This window comes from Prosopis cineraria, unplaced genomic scaffold, assembly GCF_029017545.1.
Source record: "Prosopis cineraria cultivar Desert tree isolate PC_DT_omini unplaced genomic scaffold, ASM2901754v1 PC3, whole genome shotgun sequence".
NCBI classification, from domain to species: Eukaryota; Viridiplantae; Streptophyta; class Magnoliopsida; order Fabales; family Fabaceae; genus Prosopis; species Prosopis cineraria.
In genome coordinates, this window is record NW_026555334.1 from 12,986,088 (window position 1) to 12,999,887 (window position 13,800).

General features: G+C 35.0%; 1 protein-coding gene across 1 annotated transcript; it reads left to right on the forward strand.

Annotated features, from left to right (window-relative positions):
- The first annotated feature begins 9,454 nt into the window (after positions 1-9,454).
- LOC129307403 (serine/threonine/tyrosine-protein kinase HT1-like) lies at positions 9,455-13,363 on the forward strand. Its single transcript, XM_054948346.1, has 4 exons — positions 9,455-9,750; positions 10,076-11,220; positions 11,672-12,127; positions 12,908-13,363. Exons 2-4 carry the CDS (start codon positions 10,486-10,488, stop codon positions 13,178-13,180), a joined length of 1,464 nt encoding a protein of 487 aa, XP_054804321.1. The 5' UTR covers positions 9,455-9,750; positions 10,076-10,485; the 3' UTR covers positions 13,181-13,363.
- Positions 13,364-13,800: the final 437 nt, after the last annotated feature.

Here is a 13,800-nt window from a genome sequence, read left to right on the forward strand (position 1 = left end):
GATAGTTAGTGTAAGCTTTTAACACTTGTGCATGAGTTGGGACATCATTATTGTGAGTTTTATGTGAAAAAGTGGTGAAGTGGGTTTTGGTGTCTAACTCTTTGTAGAAAATAAATTTGAGTGTGAAACTTGTACCATTAGCTAGAATTAGGAGAAAGCTCTATGTGAACACTGAAACTACCTTAATCAAATGTTTGCTCCCATTGCTGTCAAATGACAGCAGCTGTTTGCTATCAAATTGCATGCAATGTGCCATGACACGTGGCACCTTACATCACAGTGCATGGCACAGAGACAAGTAAGCCGTGGCACATTGACACTTAGCCACAACGCATGTCACATTTCTACATAATTTCACTGTTTTGAGTTTTGAAACTCAATGTTTTGGGCTCCATATGACTTTCAGGCTTCTACATTTCTTTAAAACTCTGACTTAAACGATATGTGAGTTTATGGGAGAGATTTTTAATTGTTAAAAGTGTGGGATCCTTTGGAAAATGGTTTTAAACTTGTTTCTCCCAAATTTTTATGTGTTTTACCCATTCAAAATATGAAAACTCGGTTATCCCTAATGGGCTTAATCTCCTGATTACCTGTGGAGTTAATGATGTTTATGGGAAAGGAAATTTAAACACATGTATGCATTGTTTTTCACAACTTTACTACTCTACCTTTTTATAAAACATAATGCATGTAATTAATATAAAATACTTATAAATCATTTTACAGACTAATAGACAAAAAGGTTATTCCAGTTATCTTTTACCCTTACTCCCAAGGGTTACCTTTTGTACTGTTATATTTGGGAGAGTGTAGATTTGCACAAGCACTCCTTCAAATGTTCAATCTATATAATTAAGTGCCTTGATCAGTTCTCACTGCTCAATACAAAAATCAATTTGGCCAAAACAAATTCCTTAACACATGAAACAACTTTATTAACATCTTGTATGCTCATTCAACCCATTTACTATAATCATTCACCCTTGGGCCATCCAACTGATTAAAACACTCTTTTATGCTCACTTGATTAGTACCGTTGCCCTAAGAAACTTCATATTTTAGGTCTATTTGAGCCTATATCTCTAATACTCTACCACCAAATCTCAACTCAGTCACAAAACTTTAGTTTTGCATCCAAAAGCCTTTTTTAACCTTTCACCCAAATTTAGGACTCTTAAAACTCAATGATTCAATTTTTCTATAGCCTAGACTTAGTGAAATTATAAAAATGTAGTACAAAGAAGTATGAAACTTACCTAGAAAGTCATTAGTCAGACCAAACTCTTCAGCTCTCGTAAATCAATGCCCTAGCAAAGATGCTTCTTCTCTTCCTCTCTCGTGCGTTTCTCACCTCTTCTCCTTTGATTTTCACAAGCTAGCATGTCAGCTTTAAGCAAATTCTGTGCCATGCGCTGCATTTGTGGCATAATAAGGCAATTCCCATTGGTGCTCACGCACTTCTTCCCTAATCGGCTTTCCACCATTCGATCATACAAACACACCAATCAACCAACATCCGCAATCATAATTAATCTACTAATTAGCAATTTATCCTTAGTTAGCAATTTGTTGCATGAATTAAAGTTCAAGATGTTATATATTGCATAATAATTTTATTTTTATTAATGGTTTTTAAAAGTCATTTGATCCTGCCTTAGTTTAAAAAAAAATTGCCCTTAACCTAACCTTTCTCCTTAAAAATTTGATCCTACCTTAGTTATTATTAATATAAAAAAAAGAACTATACCTCAACTATTGTTGAGTCTACTGGCATAGTTAAACATGATGCTAATATATGGAGGATGCCTTTCATTGAATCAATTACTCTTCTTTAAATGGAGAGAAAAATAGGGAGTGGAAACAATTTCAGTGTGCAGCAAATTGATGAGCACTAGGACCTCATCACCATTACGTATCGTGTCATTCATAAGTAAGCAAGAGTTCGTCTCAGCAACTAACATAGTACATTGATGTTTTCTTACTAACAATAGCACATTGTTGTTAACAACACAAACTATGTTGTCTCTCTAGATCTCTTGTTCAAAAACAAATATTTTGTCTCAGTAACATAACCTTGAAAAGTCAAGACTTGGCACGAACTTTTAGAGTAAAATGAAAGTGTCTTTGACTTTTAGCCCTTGAAGGTTGAAAGAAGGCCTCGAGTTTCAAAGAAAAGAAGGTTTTAGTGCAAAGAAGGAGGCATTTTTGTCTTTCTTCCATGCGTTCTAGTTGCTTCTTTTAATATTTATACACATAATTGAAATCTAAAATGGGTTATATTTAGATTCTCAAAGGTATTTGATGACAACAAATCAAGAAAGAACAGAGGATCAAAGATTTTCCAAACAGTTCTGGTAACTTATGCCAGAAAAAGCTGTCTTTATCCAGGTTGAAGGCAGGTTCTAAGTGTAGTGTCCACCTTGATATTACCAGGATGACACACACATCGTTATGATAACTAGGATTAAATAAAATCCTCTAAAGAAATTATCACAACTCAAGTGTTTAAAGATAATTAATTTAAAACATTGGGATCTCAAGAAAATCCTTTTATTTTAAAATATTGTTTAAGCTCAAACCATATTTAAAAATTAATTTAGAACAAGTATGGAAGCATGGGAAACACACCACATCAAAATTAGGCTAAAAATGCCATTTTTCAGTAAATACTGGTCCGTCTGCCATGATGCAAGCTATGCTCGCCACGACGAATGGCATAAAGGGACGAATCCCTTGAAGGCCTCTTGCGCAAGACAACAGATTATTGTCATAGCTTTTCTTCGAACTTTTGGAGTGTGTTGTTTTGCCATCCAACATCCAATTTGAGCTGTTTAAGTGTCTACACAAAGCTTTTTGAGCTCTCTAGCTAATGGCACCAGTATCACACTCAAACAATCATCCGTTTAAAAGATAGACAACTAAACCTAAAATGGTTTGTTTCCACAACAAAACACACACTATGGTGTCCAACTCACAATACCAAATGCCATTAGCCTCAGAGATATATTAACCACATCAAATGGACCACATGCCACATAACAATTCAACATAACACCTAATTGAGCATTTCCATTGAAAATGACCATTGAAACCCCAATTCACAACATTATAAAAGGGTGGATAAATTCTAACATACATGTCACTTGGTCATTTTGGCACACAAAACACTTAAAATATATATATATATATATTTATATATATCATATGTAAGCAATTTGGCCAAGCACACACTTAATCCATATCATCAATCTTAGACCAAGATATACACACTTATCACAAGATTCACACAAGTAATATCCAAATAATGTCATGTTCCTAAATTGACAATATTTAGTGATAATATTTGTTATAATACCCAAAAACAGAAAGGAAAGAGCTATACAATTGTGCTCTTCACTCTTCAAATGCCCCTTCCTTTCCCTTGCCCCTATCGAAGCCCTCCCTTGTAAAATTTAACCACGAGGTGAGATAAACATATCAATAACTAGTATAGTTCATTAAATGTTTATTACCACAAATAACCATGAAAAAGTATCAAAACTATAGTAATAACAAGTATACCATAATTATGAAATAAGTGTATCTTTTCACAACAAAGTGCATAGTTTCACACTAGCATGATCATCTAACCATTGAACCTCTAATGTTTCCCAACATGAAACCATAAGCTCTCCTGGATCAACCACTTGTTAACCCGAGCACACTTTCAATGGTAGAAATACCCGGTCAAAGGTAATCTAACTCGCCTATGAACTATAGGTTTTTCCTCTTCACACACTTGTGATAAAGGCGTTGTTAACTCCTAACTGTATCTTAACGGGTACTAGGAAGTTGCTAGACTGCTCAAATGTCCCATAGTAATAGTTCTATATAATGCTGCACTGGATGTCCCATGGTGTCAGCTCGATCATATGGATTTTTCACTCACATATCTCCACACACACATATCCCCACATATCTCGGATGAACTCCCGCCCCCTATGATCATGCTATTTCATAATTTCTACTACTTTTCATCACATTTTCACATCACAAACTTATATACATAGTATATACTTTTCAATTAAAATCACTAACCATTTACAAATTAATTTTTCATGCTAAAATCATTTACAATGTCAAATTATGTACAAAACTCTTCGAAACCACAACTTTATCATTAGTAATTACTTTTACACATTTATAATAATTAATAAATGCAATAAACTATATAATTACCTTAACCCTTTGTCACACAAAAGGGTTATCGTGGCTCAATGTTAGCTCCACATGTTTAAGATGCACGATATGGCCTGAGAAATATGTAATCTACACCAATAAGTGATAATCATCAATTATCACTTTGGATAACTCCGAATTCTCTAGGTTTTAAGTGTCTAAAATACTCAAATTCCTTTTTTAACAATACCAACCATTCCCACACACTCTAACCTTCTTATTAAATATTTCAACACACTAAATTTGCTAATTAATGTCCCACATTGTCTAAAAATCCTCAAATTATACTTAAGGTTCGTCTAAACCCCTATCAAAAATTCTCAATCACCACAAAACTCATAAACTTAAAGTTAAAAGCTTGATTTAACTCCCCAAGATCTTAAATAAACTAATGGGTTCTGTCTAAATCCAAGAAAACTGAAATCAAAGCCCTTGTTACCCTAAATGTTTAGATTTTCACATAAAAGAGGGAGAAGAAGGAATGTACAACTTACTTAATGGTGATTCAAGCTCCAAATGCTCTCAAAGTAGCCTAAGGATCGTGCCCTAGCAGTTGATAAGCTCTCCTCTGTCGGTCTCTCATTTTCTCTCTTTCTCTCTTCTATTTTTCGAGTCTGATTCTCGATCTGATAAGTGCTAATTTCACACGTGCGCTGTGGTGTGTCGACATGCCCGCCGTGGCGTATGGCACAGAAAATCTCATAAAATTTTAAACTTCCTTCCATTCCATAGCCCACTTGAACATCGACCTAACCCTTTTCTAAGGCTGTCTAAGGATCAAAAAACCATATTAGTCTCCATAATCCTTGCTAAATTAACAATTTATCTAAATTGGCCAAATTATCCTTGAAAATACTAATAATTACTAATGAGGAAACTTAGGATGTTACACTAAGCCTCTCTATTTGTGCAGGAAAATCAAACCTTGGATCAACCATTTAAACACAATGAAGCTTTAAGATAGAGGAACATGATAGATCAAAGGTTTTGTTATGCAATCCAATGAATCACACTTCAAGAAATGATGGAAATCGATGAGTTGAAATCGGGTGTTTGGGTTCTTAATCAGGTCCTCTTGATGGTCTTTGTTCTCAGGTGACACAAGGGTTTGATAAAGTGAAACAATAAAAAAAATACGAATGGCTAAGATTAAAATATTATAGACAATCAAAATTCTCCCCTTCCTTTATTTAAACTATGTGTTTATAGATAAGCAGAATGGTGTTCATCACTCGCTTAGCACTAAAATTGCACTCTAAGAAAAACTAGTTAATAGAGAAAACTCTGAATTATTTTCAAAAAAATTTTCTCCTAGATTTCTCTCCATATTTTTTTCACTTTTCTCTCCCTCTAAATCAAGCCAATTTTTTTTTATTGCTCACATGTATCTTTTTTATTAGAGATAATTAATCCTGCTCGAGATAATATCATGTACTAAATGTGAAAATTTTTCCTAACAAGAATTTAAATCTTGATTCGTCATGTTGTGAGGAATTAACTCTTTAAGTTAGATCCAACCTTGAGAGTAAATCAAGCTAATGTTAATAGTGCCAATTCCTATGAAATATCATAATTTGGGTTTTCTCATAGAAAAGGATGCTTCACCACAACCTTGGATAAAGAGAACTAAATGACTTGGGTTAAAATAAAGAAACCAAAAAAGAAAAAGGGACTTAAAAAAATAGAGAAAATGACATCCAAGTATCTATAAAGAAACTTATGCTCAGACAAAATAACTAATCCAATTCAAAAAAAAAAAATCTATGTGCCCATTTTACAACAATTCATTTATATTGGTTATTATCTGTAAATAAGTTTCTTAATAGTCCTTAAATATAAATCTCCTAAAAAAACAAGAAAAGAGGAAATCGGTGGTCAATTGATTTTTCTTTTTAAGTCATCTGCTTAGTGAACTTTGGGCCTTACAAGACAAAACCCATTTATTGCATGGAGAATTGAACCTGTACAGTTTGCAGTGTTTCGGCCTACCATGTTAGAATTCGATTATGTTTTTCTTTGATATAATAGTTTGATTGGACTTTATCAAAAAACAGTATTTTATTGGCTTGTATTCGGGCTTTATACATATGTTTTTTTGGGCCAGCTCGTGTTTCTTATTTATACAAAAAAAATTCATGTTTTATTTTTTGGCTTCCTCTTGTTTCTTATTTAGGCAAAACAAGATCCAAAATTTAGATTAGATAACAATAGTGGATGCTAACTACTTTTTAATAAAAATCATTTTTATATATAAACTGGTTAATTTCCCTACTGATTAATCATAATAAGAAGTTAGATTGTTGTAATTATTTCTTTCAGAAAAAACATATAAACTGATTAATTTCCCTACTAATTGGAAGGAGAAAATTTTACATATTATTTGGTTCAATACACAGAAGGTGAAAAAAAAAAAACACAGTGGATCCGAGGTGAGAGTGAGAGGCCACGATGGATATGATGATCCCTTCTTCCAGTTCAGAGGGGAGTGATGAAAAGGGCTGGGACTACTTTGCCTCCAAATTTATTTTATTTTCTTAAAACCAAACCTGCAAAATAGAGGAGAATAAAACTACTCCAGCAATGTTTGACGGGTAAAATAATGTTTTATTGAAAAAAATAAAATAAGAAATGCAATTCTCCTAATTTCTTTTGACATAAATTGCTCCTACCAGATATCTTTTTTTTTTTTTAATTTGGATAATTTCCATACTCTCTTTTAATACAGGGATGGATATGAGGGGCCAAGCAAAGGTTCATCCACCCATGCATCATATGCCCATTACATGCCTCTTAGTAAAAATTATAATTTTTATTTGTAAAATAGTTTAAAATGGATTTTGTCCACCCCATTCTTTATTTTCTTTTCAAGTTTGCCCCAACCAATCATTGAATTTTATATCCGTCCTTGTCTCCATACCCAATTTCAATCATTCATTTAACTATTATTCTGGTTAATGTGTAAGACTGCTAATTATAGCATCAAAATAAATAGATTATTCACTGTCATCACTTAAATACTTTTTGAAAATAAGATCAAAATACTTATTAATAATAACCATTAAATGAATGTTACATTTATTTTAATGTCATAATTGGAAATCGCACAACATTAATCTAAAACAATAGTTAAATGAATTGTTGAGATTGGATATGGAAAGATGTGTTGAGAGAGAATATGCAGAGAATCAAAATCTTTTTTTTTTTTTTGGAGTAGTCTATCAAACCATGCTTAATTGTCGACGAATAATTAGATTTGAAAGCAATATGAGTTCTGGGCAAATAAAAAACAAAAAAAGCAGCATGAATGGAGCTGGCGTTCTCTTTTGTCTGTTGGTTTTGTTCTTGGCGTGATTTAGTCAGCGCAGAACATGTTGGGTCATGTTGATAATCTCTGTCGTTAATTACAATTACTAATAGGCCCAGCATTGATGATCTCATCATTGCCTATTATCTGCAAGGCCCACGAATCTTTGTCCTTTGTTGTCCCACGCATCTATTCATTCACCAGACCCTGAAACATTAGGCCCATGTTTTGAAGGGCCAAGGCCCATGTGTACTTCCCCCATATTAAACACTCACATTCTTTTCCCCTCTCTTGCTTAGAAAAATAAAATTGATTTTCAGAAGAAATTTATCATTTAATGAGAGCGTAAATCTCGTTTGAACAGGTATTCTTAGCTCAAAATTGCCTAATTTTTCGATTTAGAATGATTGAGTCTTTGAAGGAGGTTAATTCACCATACATGAATAAAAGGGAATAACCATTTGTGAGATCCGAAAAAGATAAACCACGTGTAAGGTTAAAATGAATAGCTTTATTTTATAGGTCTGTATTAGAAATCTCGAGATTTGCGTAGAGTCAATTTGTGTGCGTGTGTGTGTGAGTTTTTTTTTTTTTTGACCGCCAACATTCTTTAATTGTTGAGATAAATGATCATGCACGTAATAATATCAAATTCGGAAGGCATGAATCTTTATCAATAATCACTAGCCAACACATACAGCCCTAACAGAAGGTGACATATCTTTTTTTTTTTTTAAGAGCTTTAGTCATTATTTGATTTGATAACAGGGGATGCGCCCATTGTCAGGCTCGTATCAAGATAATTATTTCATCAACTAGTTATTTTAATGTGTCATCAAGCTATAATTATCCGATGGATAATCTTTGTTTAAAAAAATGAATTATCTGCCGAATATCACTTGAGAATCAAGTTAAATTATTTATTTGAAAATTCTTACAACCAATTATTATAATTATAGTTTATATTCCATCCATCTCTAATTATTTTAATTAAAACATAATAATATTTTTATTTTACACCTAATTATTTTAAATAAAAAATAAATCTCTTTTTTTAAAGTGAATTAATGAAAGTACTTATCTTTTTTTAATTTAATAAGGATATAATAATTTATTCATCAAGAAAATGTCAACAACTCTTTATATTTAGAATAAAAATTTTTTTTATATATAAAAACGGAGGAAGTAGTTTTTAGTTACAACTCACCGAAATTTAAGCCCTAACGTGCCATTTGTTAAGCAACGAGAAGAGGGTGGTGATTAGCGAAGAAGCGTTCAAAACTTCGTCCCACAAATGATGGGCTGCCAATCTAATTATTTAACATCAATAATAGTAAGTAGTACTAATAATAGATAATGCATAAATAATTTACAAACTTGAACATGAAGCTTTTTCTAATAATTAGGTGAATTTAAATATAATGTTTAATATTTAATAATAATAAAAATATTAAATGTCTAAGCCATTTGAACAGAAGCTTCTTTTTATATTCGAATTTTTTTTGGACGCAAGAGTATATTATTGGTATAAATCCTTCGGGAACAAGCCCAAGCTACCCAGATTATACCAACCGTATGGTATCCGTGCGAACCGTACCGAAAATCCAACTTAGCATTGGCTTTGCTTTTGAGAAAGTCCCTCGGTGCCTCATTCTCTCGATAGCGACACTTGGATTCCTCCACTTACCGCCCTTCGGCCTTTTTTATTTTTGGTTGTTGTTATTGTTATTGTTGTGTGGTTTCCTTTAAAGCTTGGATCTTGGATCGCCAAACAAAAAAAGTAAAACCCCCAAACAAATTGAAAATTCAAAGCAAAAAATTCTGTCGCCCTCCGCTTTTTTTGACTTTTTCTTTGTGGTCCCCGCCACCGAGCGCCACCCCTTCTTCTCTTATTATATCCTCAAACCCTCCACGGTACTGCTGCCTAGAGAACGTCTTTCCCTAACCCTTCATCTCTCCCAAAGGCAAAAAGGTGGGACCTATCAATCTCTCATGATCGTCTTCGTCATCATCATGAGATGATTCAAGTCTACGGTTCCTGTTTTCCTCCGTATGCCATACGTATGATCTTCGTTTGAATTTTACTGAGACAACGGACAAACACTACATGTCTTTCTTTCATCGTGAAGAATGGGATTAGGTGCTATAGTTTTTTCTCGCCCTCCGATTCAAAAGTCTCTCTTTCTCAAGCACGGCGAGAAACCTTCCGATAACCTTTTCAACCGGTAAGGTTCTTGTATTTTATTCTCGGGCATGATGTAATTAGTTGTGTTTCTGTATCTGCGTCTTCTTTATTTATAATTAAATAATTAATTCAGTGGTTCTTGATTCTTTTAATGGCAATGATGTCGATAAAAGCAGGGGGGGAAAAAACTCTCTCTCTCTCTCTCTTGTCAATCATGGGTATTTCTCTTCGTCATGATTTAGCAGTATTCTTTCTTCTTTCTTCTTTTATCCCGGGTTGCTGTTGAGTTGTTTTGTAATATTTAATTTGTAGGATTATTTGATATTTAACATTTGTTTATTCGGTACCTGTGTGGGATTTTCCAGGCCTCTACGGGAGGTGGTGTTTGACTTTTTCACTCATTGGGATTTGCTGTTGAGGTTAAGGAAGGTCAGGTTCTGAATAGTGATCAAACATTGCTCTGTTTTATCGTTTCTGAATGTGAATGGGCTCTAACGAGCTTCATAGGTTTCCGTCCGCGAATGGAACTGAAATCTACTCATCCTTATTCGGTCTTCATTGGTTCGACTGGGTTTTTCATTTCTTTGAGGGGAAAATTTGAAACCTGTTCATTGTTCATCTGCTAATTGCTGTCTGGTGAGAGCTTTGTGATTTGTGTAAGTATTATTCAAGGAGCAGTGCGTGTTTGGTTGTTTTGAGCCTTTTTCTCTGCCGGAGATTCATACGCATCGGTATATTAGGGCTTGGAGGAATCACACGGAGAATAAGAAATAAAATGGAAGAAGATACCACTTCATGGATAAGGAGGACGAAATTCTCTCACACTGTGTGCCACCGATTGGACTCTTCGAGATTGACCTCGATTCCTCTCTGCATTGAGTCTGAAGTCATCTCGGGTCTCAAATCCAGGCCTACAGTTTCTTTCAATCTGAACCATGCCTCTGTTGATCCTACGATTCTTGAAAATCCTTGTGTGAGAAAGCTGAGATCTGTGTCTCCTTCACCGGAAACCTCCCTCTGTGACACCTTCCGCGAAGCTAGGCATGAACAAAAGAGGTTCTCAACTCCGGGTCCTCGAGGGAAAGAAAATCACGAAAAAAAGATCATGAGGAAGGTCTCGAAAAAGGAATCCCGAGAGGTCAAAGCATCCAAGTTGAGATCGCCATCTCGAAGTCCGATCTTGTCGAGCTCGAAATCTAGCGATAACCTGAAGAGTCGGAAGGAATCAACCTGGACCAAGTATTTTGACCATGGCGGAGGAAGAGTTACTGCCGTGGAAACTGCAGAAGAATGGACGGTTGACCTCTCTAAGCTCTTTGTTGGGCTTAGGTTTGCTCATGGGGCTCATAGCCGACTCTATCGCGGTAATTATAAGGATGAGCCTGTTGCAGTGAAACTTATTAGGGCACCAGATGATGACGAGAGTGGTTCCATGGCTGTTCGCTTAGAGAAACAGTTCATCAGAGAAGTCACTCTTTTATCTCGTCTCCACCATCAAAATGTTATAAAGGTGCTCGAATTCTTTCCCTTCCCTTCTTTTTGTTTTAAGTTTTTTACATTAAAATTGCTCTTCACGAAAGGGATCTGTCACGTCTTGTTCATTTAGAAGGTTAGCAAGTCCATTGCCTTTCTTTCTTTCTTTCTTTCTTTCTCTCAATTGATAAGATTTAGTTAAAGTTTCCTACTTCCACTTGGGATTTTCAATAAAAACATGGAGGAGCTAGTTCTCAATTTCTGATGCTTTTTACCAGAGAACTTGGTTGGAGATACCTAAGAACTGTCCGAGTTGTGTCTTATTACTGATTTTGGGATTTGACGCCTTAGTTAGTTGTGTTGAAGTAATCAGCTGTATCGACGGAGTAGATGCATAGTTTATGCTTTATTGTAATTATTTACAGAAATGACAGGACTTGGACTTTTATATCATGCCCCATCTAATATATTTAACCTTGTTTGCACAGTTTGTAGCAGCTTGCAGAAAACCACCCGTTTTTTGTGTCATCACGGAGTTTCTGTCAGAGGGTTCTTTAAGGGCATACTTGCATAAGTTAGAGCACAAAGCTGTTCCTCTAGAAAAGCTAATGGCTTTTGCTCTAGAAATTGCCCGCGGAATGGCATATATACACTCTCAAGGTATCATACATCGGGACCTTAAACCAGAGAATGTACTTATCAGTGAAGATTCTCACCTCAAAATTGCTGATTTTGGCATTGCTTGTGAGGAGGCATACCGTGATGTATTTACTGATGACCCTGGCACATTCCGTTGGATGGCCCCTGAAATGATCAAACGTAAATCCTATGGGAGAAAGGTTGATGTGTACAGTTTCGGGCTCATCCTATGGGAAATGGTGACTGGGACAACACCATATGAGGATATGAATCCCGTCCAGGCTGCGTATGCTGTGGTAAACAAGGTATGCTATGCTTCTTACATCTTTGCATCCTGGCCTTGCAGGTTTGAAAAGTGAAAAATGTCATGGCCTTTTATGATGTTCTCACTGAAGTATGCATTATACGCATGGCATTCCTCTCCACCAATAAGAAAAATCACACAGCCACACCCTTTTCTCAAGTCACTTGCATTTCTTTTATTATGGATTCCTGACTTTTGAAGTTGGGGCTTCGATGTTTGTTTTAGACTTAGTTGAAGACTTATGGTCAGTTAAGTTTTCATGCGTATTGCTGTTAGATAAGGGCATGCTCTGATGTGCCTAGCTATATCTGAACGTTTTGAGGTTCTCCTTCAATGATTTACAGTTCGCTGTATGAAAAGGTGCCATTATATTGTAATTACCAATACTGCATTTGGCCTAGGCTTTTTAGCCTTGTTTTCTTCTTATGAAAAGCATCCTTGGTAAGTTGAGAGATACAGAAATGACTTGCCCCTGCAAAAGAGGGAACGGAGTACAAGTTTGTTTTGATATTTCCCTAAGCTATTTGTGTTTCAGCTAATAGTACTGTAAATGATAATATCTGCTTGAGTGACATGACATTTTATTTTAGTCAACAATTTGCCAATAAATAAAGCTAATTTAAATTTTGGGATCAATAAGCTTCTGGCAAACAGGGAAATGTTTTATAATATGGTTGGTAAACTATCTAGCTTTTCCCCCCTTCTTTTATTATGGAATGCAAATAGCAGGCTTTACCCAAGCATTTCTAATGTTTTTGTGATTTGTTTTCTTCTTTTTCAGAATTTAAGACCTGTTATTCCTTCAAACTGTCCACCTGCTATGCGAGAGTTAATTGAGCAATGCTGGTCCTCACATCCAGATAAGAGGCCTGAGTTCTGGCAGATTGTCAAGGTATTAGAACAATTTGAGTCTTCCTTTGCCCTTGATGGAACTCTGAAACTCTTGCACAACCCTTGTTCCCAAGACCATAAGAAAGGACTTCGTCATTGGATTCAAAAGCTTGGTCCTGTGCATCAAAATGGTGGCCCTGTGCCTAAACCGAAGTTCACTTAAATCTTCACAGGGCTTGGCTTTTGTAGTACACCAGGTCTTTTGTAATTAACAATGAAAGTTTTTTTTTTTTTTTGAGCTTTTCTGATTGTAGTCCTCTGTATAACATTCACATGAGAGTAAATTGATTGGTAAGGTTGTGGATTGAGGTGAATCCAACTTCTATTTATACTGTGCATTCGCCAATTGAAATGATTATTTTTGGGGGCCCAACAGCTTCGTGCCAATGTAATTGCAGCTCAAATAAAAATCTTACATCTTCTTTATCCACCCAAAAAAATATATATATATATATATCTTACATCTTCACTGCTCTGACACAGGTCAAAAGCCAAATTCTGCTATTACTGCCAATCAATAATATCATTTTTAGAGCCAACTTCTCCCGTGATTTCGAAGTTACTGTCCTTCAAGTTATTTTCTCGTTTCTGACAACAAATGTTACTTTGAACATTTGGTTTTGAGTGATAAGTTCTGAACTCTGGATGCCACCCAGCGAGAGAAAAAAGTGTTACTTTTTTTGGTTTTGACTAATGAGTCTTAAATCTTTCTCACCTCGCTTTCTTTTCTGTTGAAAAAAGCCATGTTACTTTTGACTTTTGTTTTGATTGATGTGTTCTGAA

What these genes read in the sequence shown, in the direction of transcription:
- LOC129307403 (XM_054948346.1), top strand. Translation starts at nt 10,486, where the DNA reads ATGGAAGAAGATACCACTTCATGGATAAGGAGGACGAAATTCTCTCAC. An exon ending in ACCATCAAAATGTTATAAAG is followed by an intron (nt 11,221 to 11,671) that starts GTGCTCGAATTC and finishes TTGTTTGCACAG; the next exon opens with TTTGTAGCAGCTTGCAGAAA. An exon ending in CGTATGCTGTGGTAAACAAG is followed by an intron (nt 12,128 to 12,907) that starts GTATGCTATGCT and finishes CTTCTTTTTCAG; the next exon opens with AATTTAAGACCTGTTATTCC.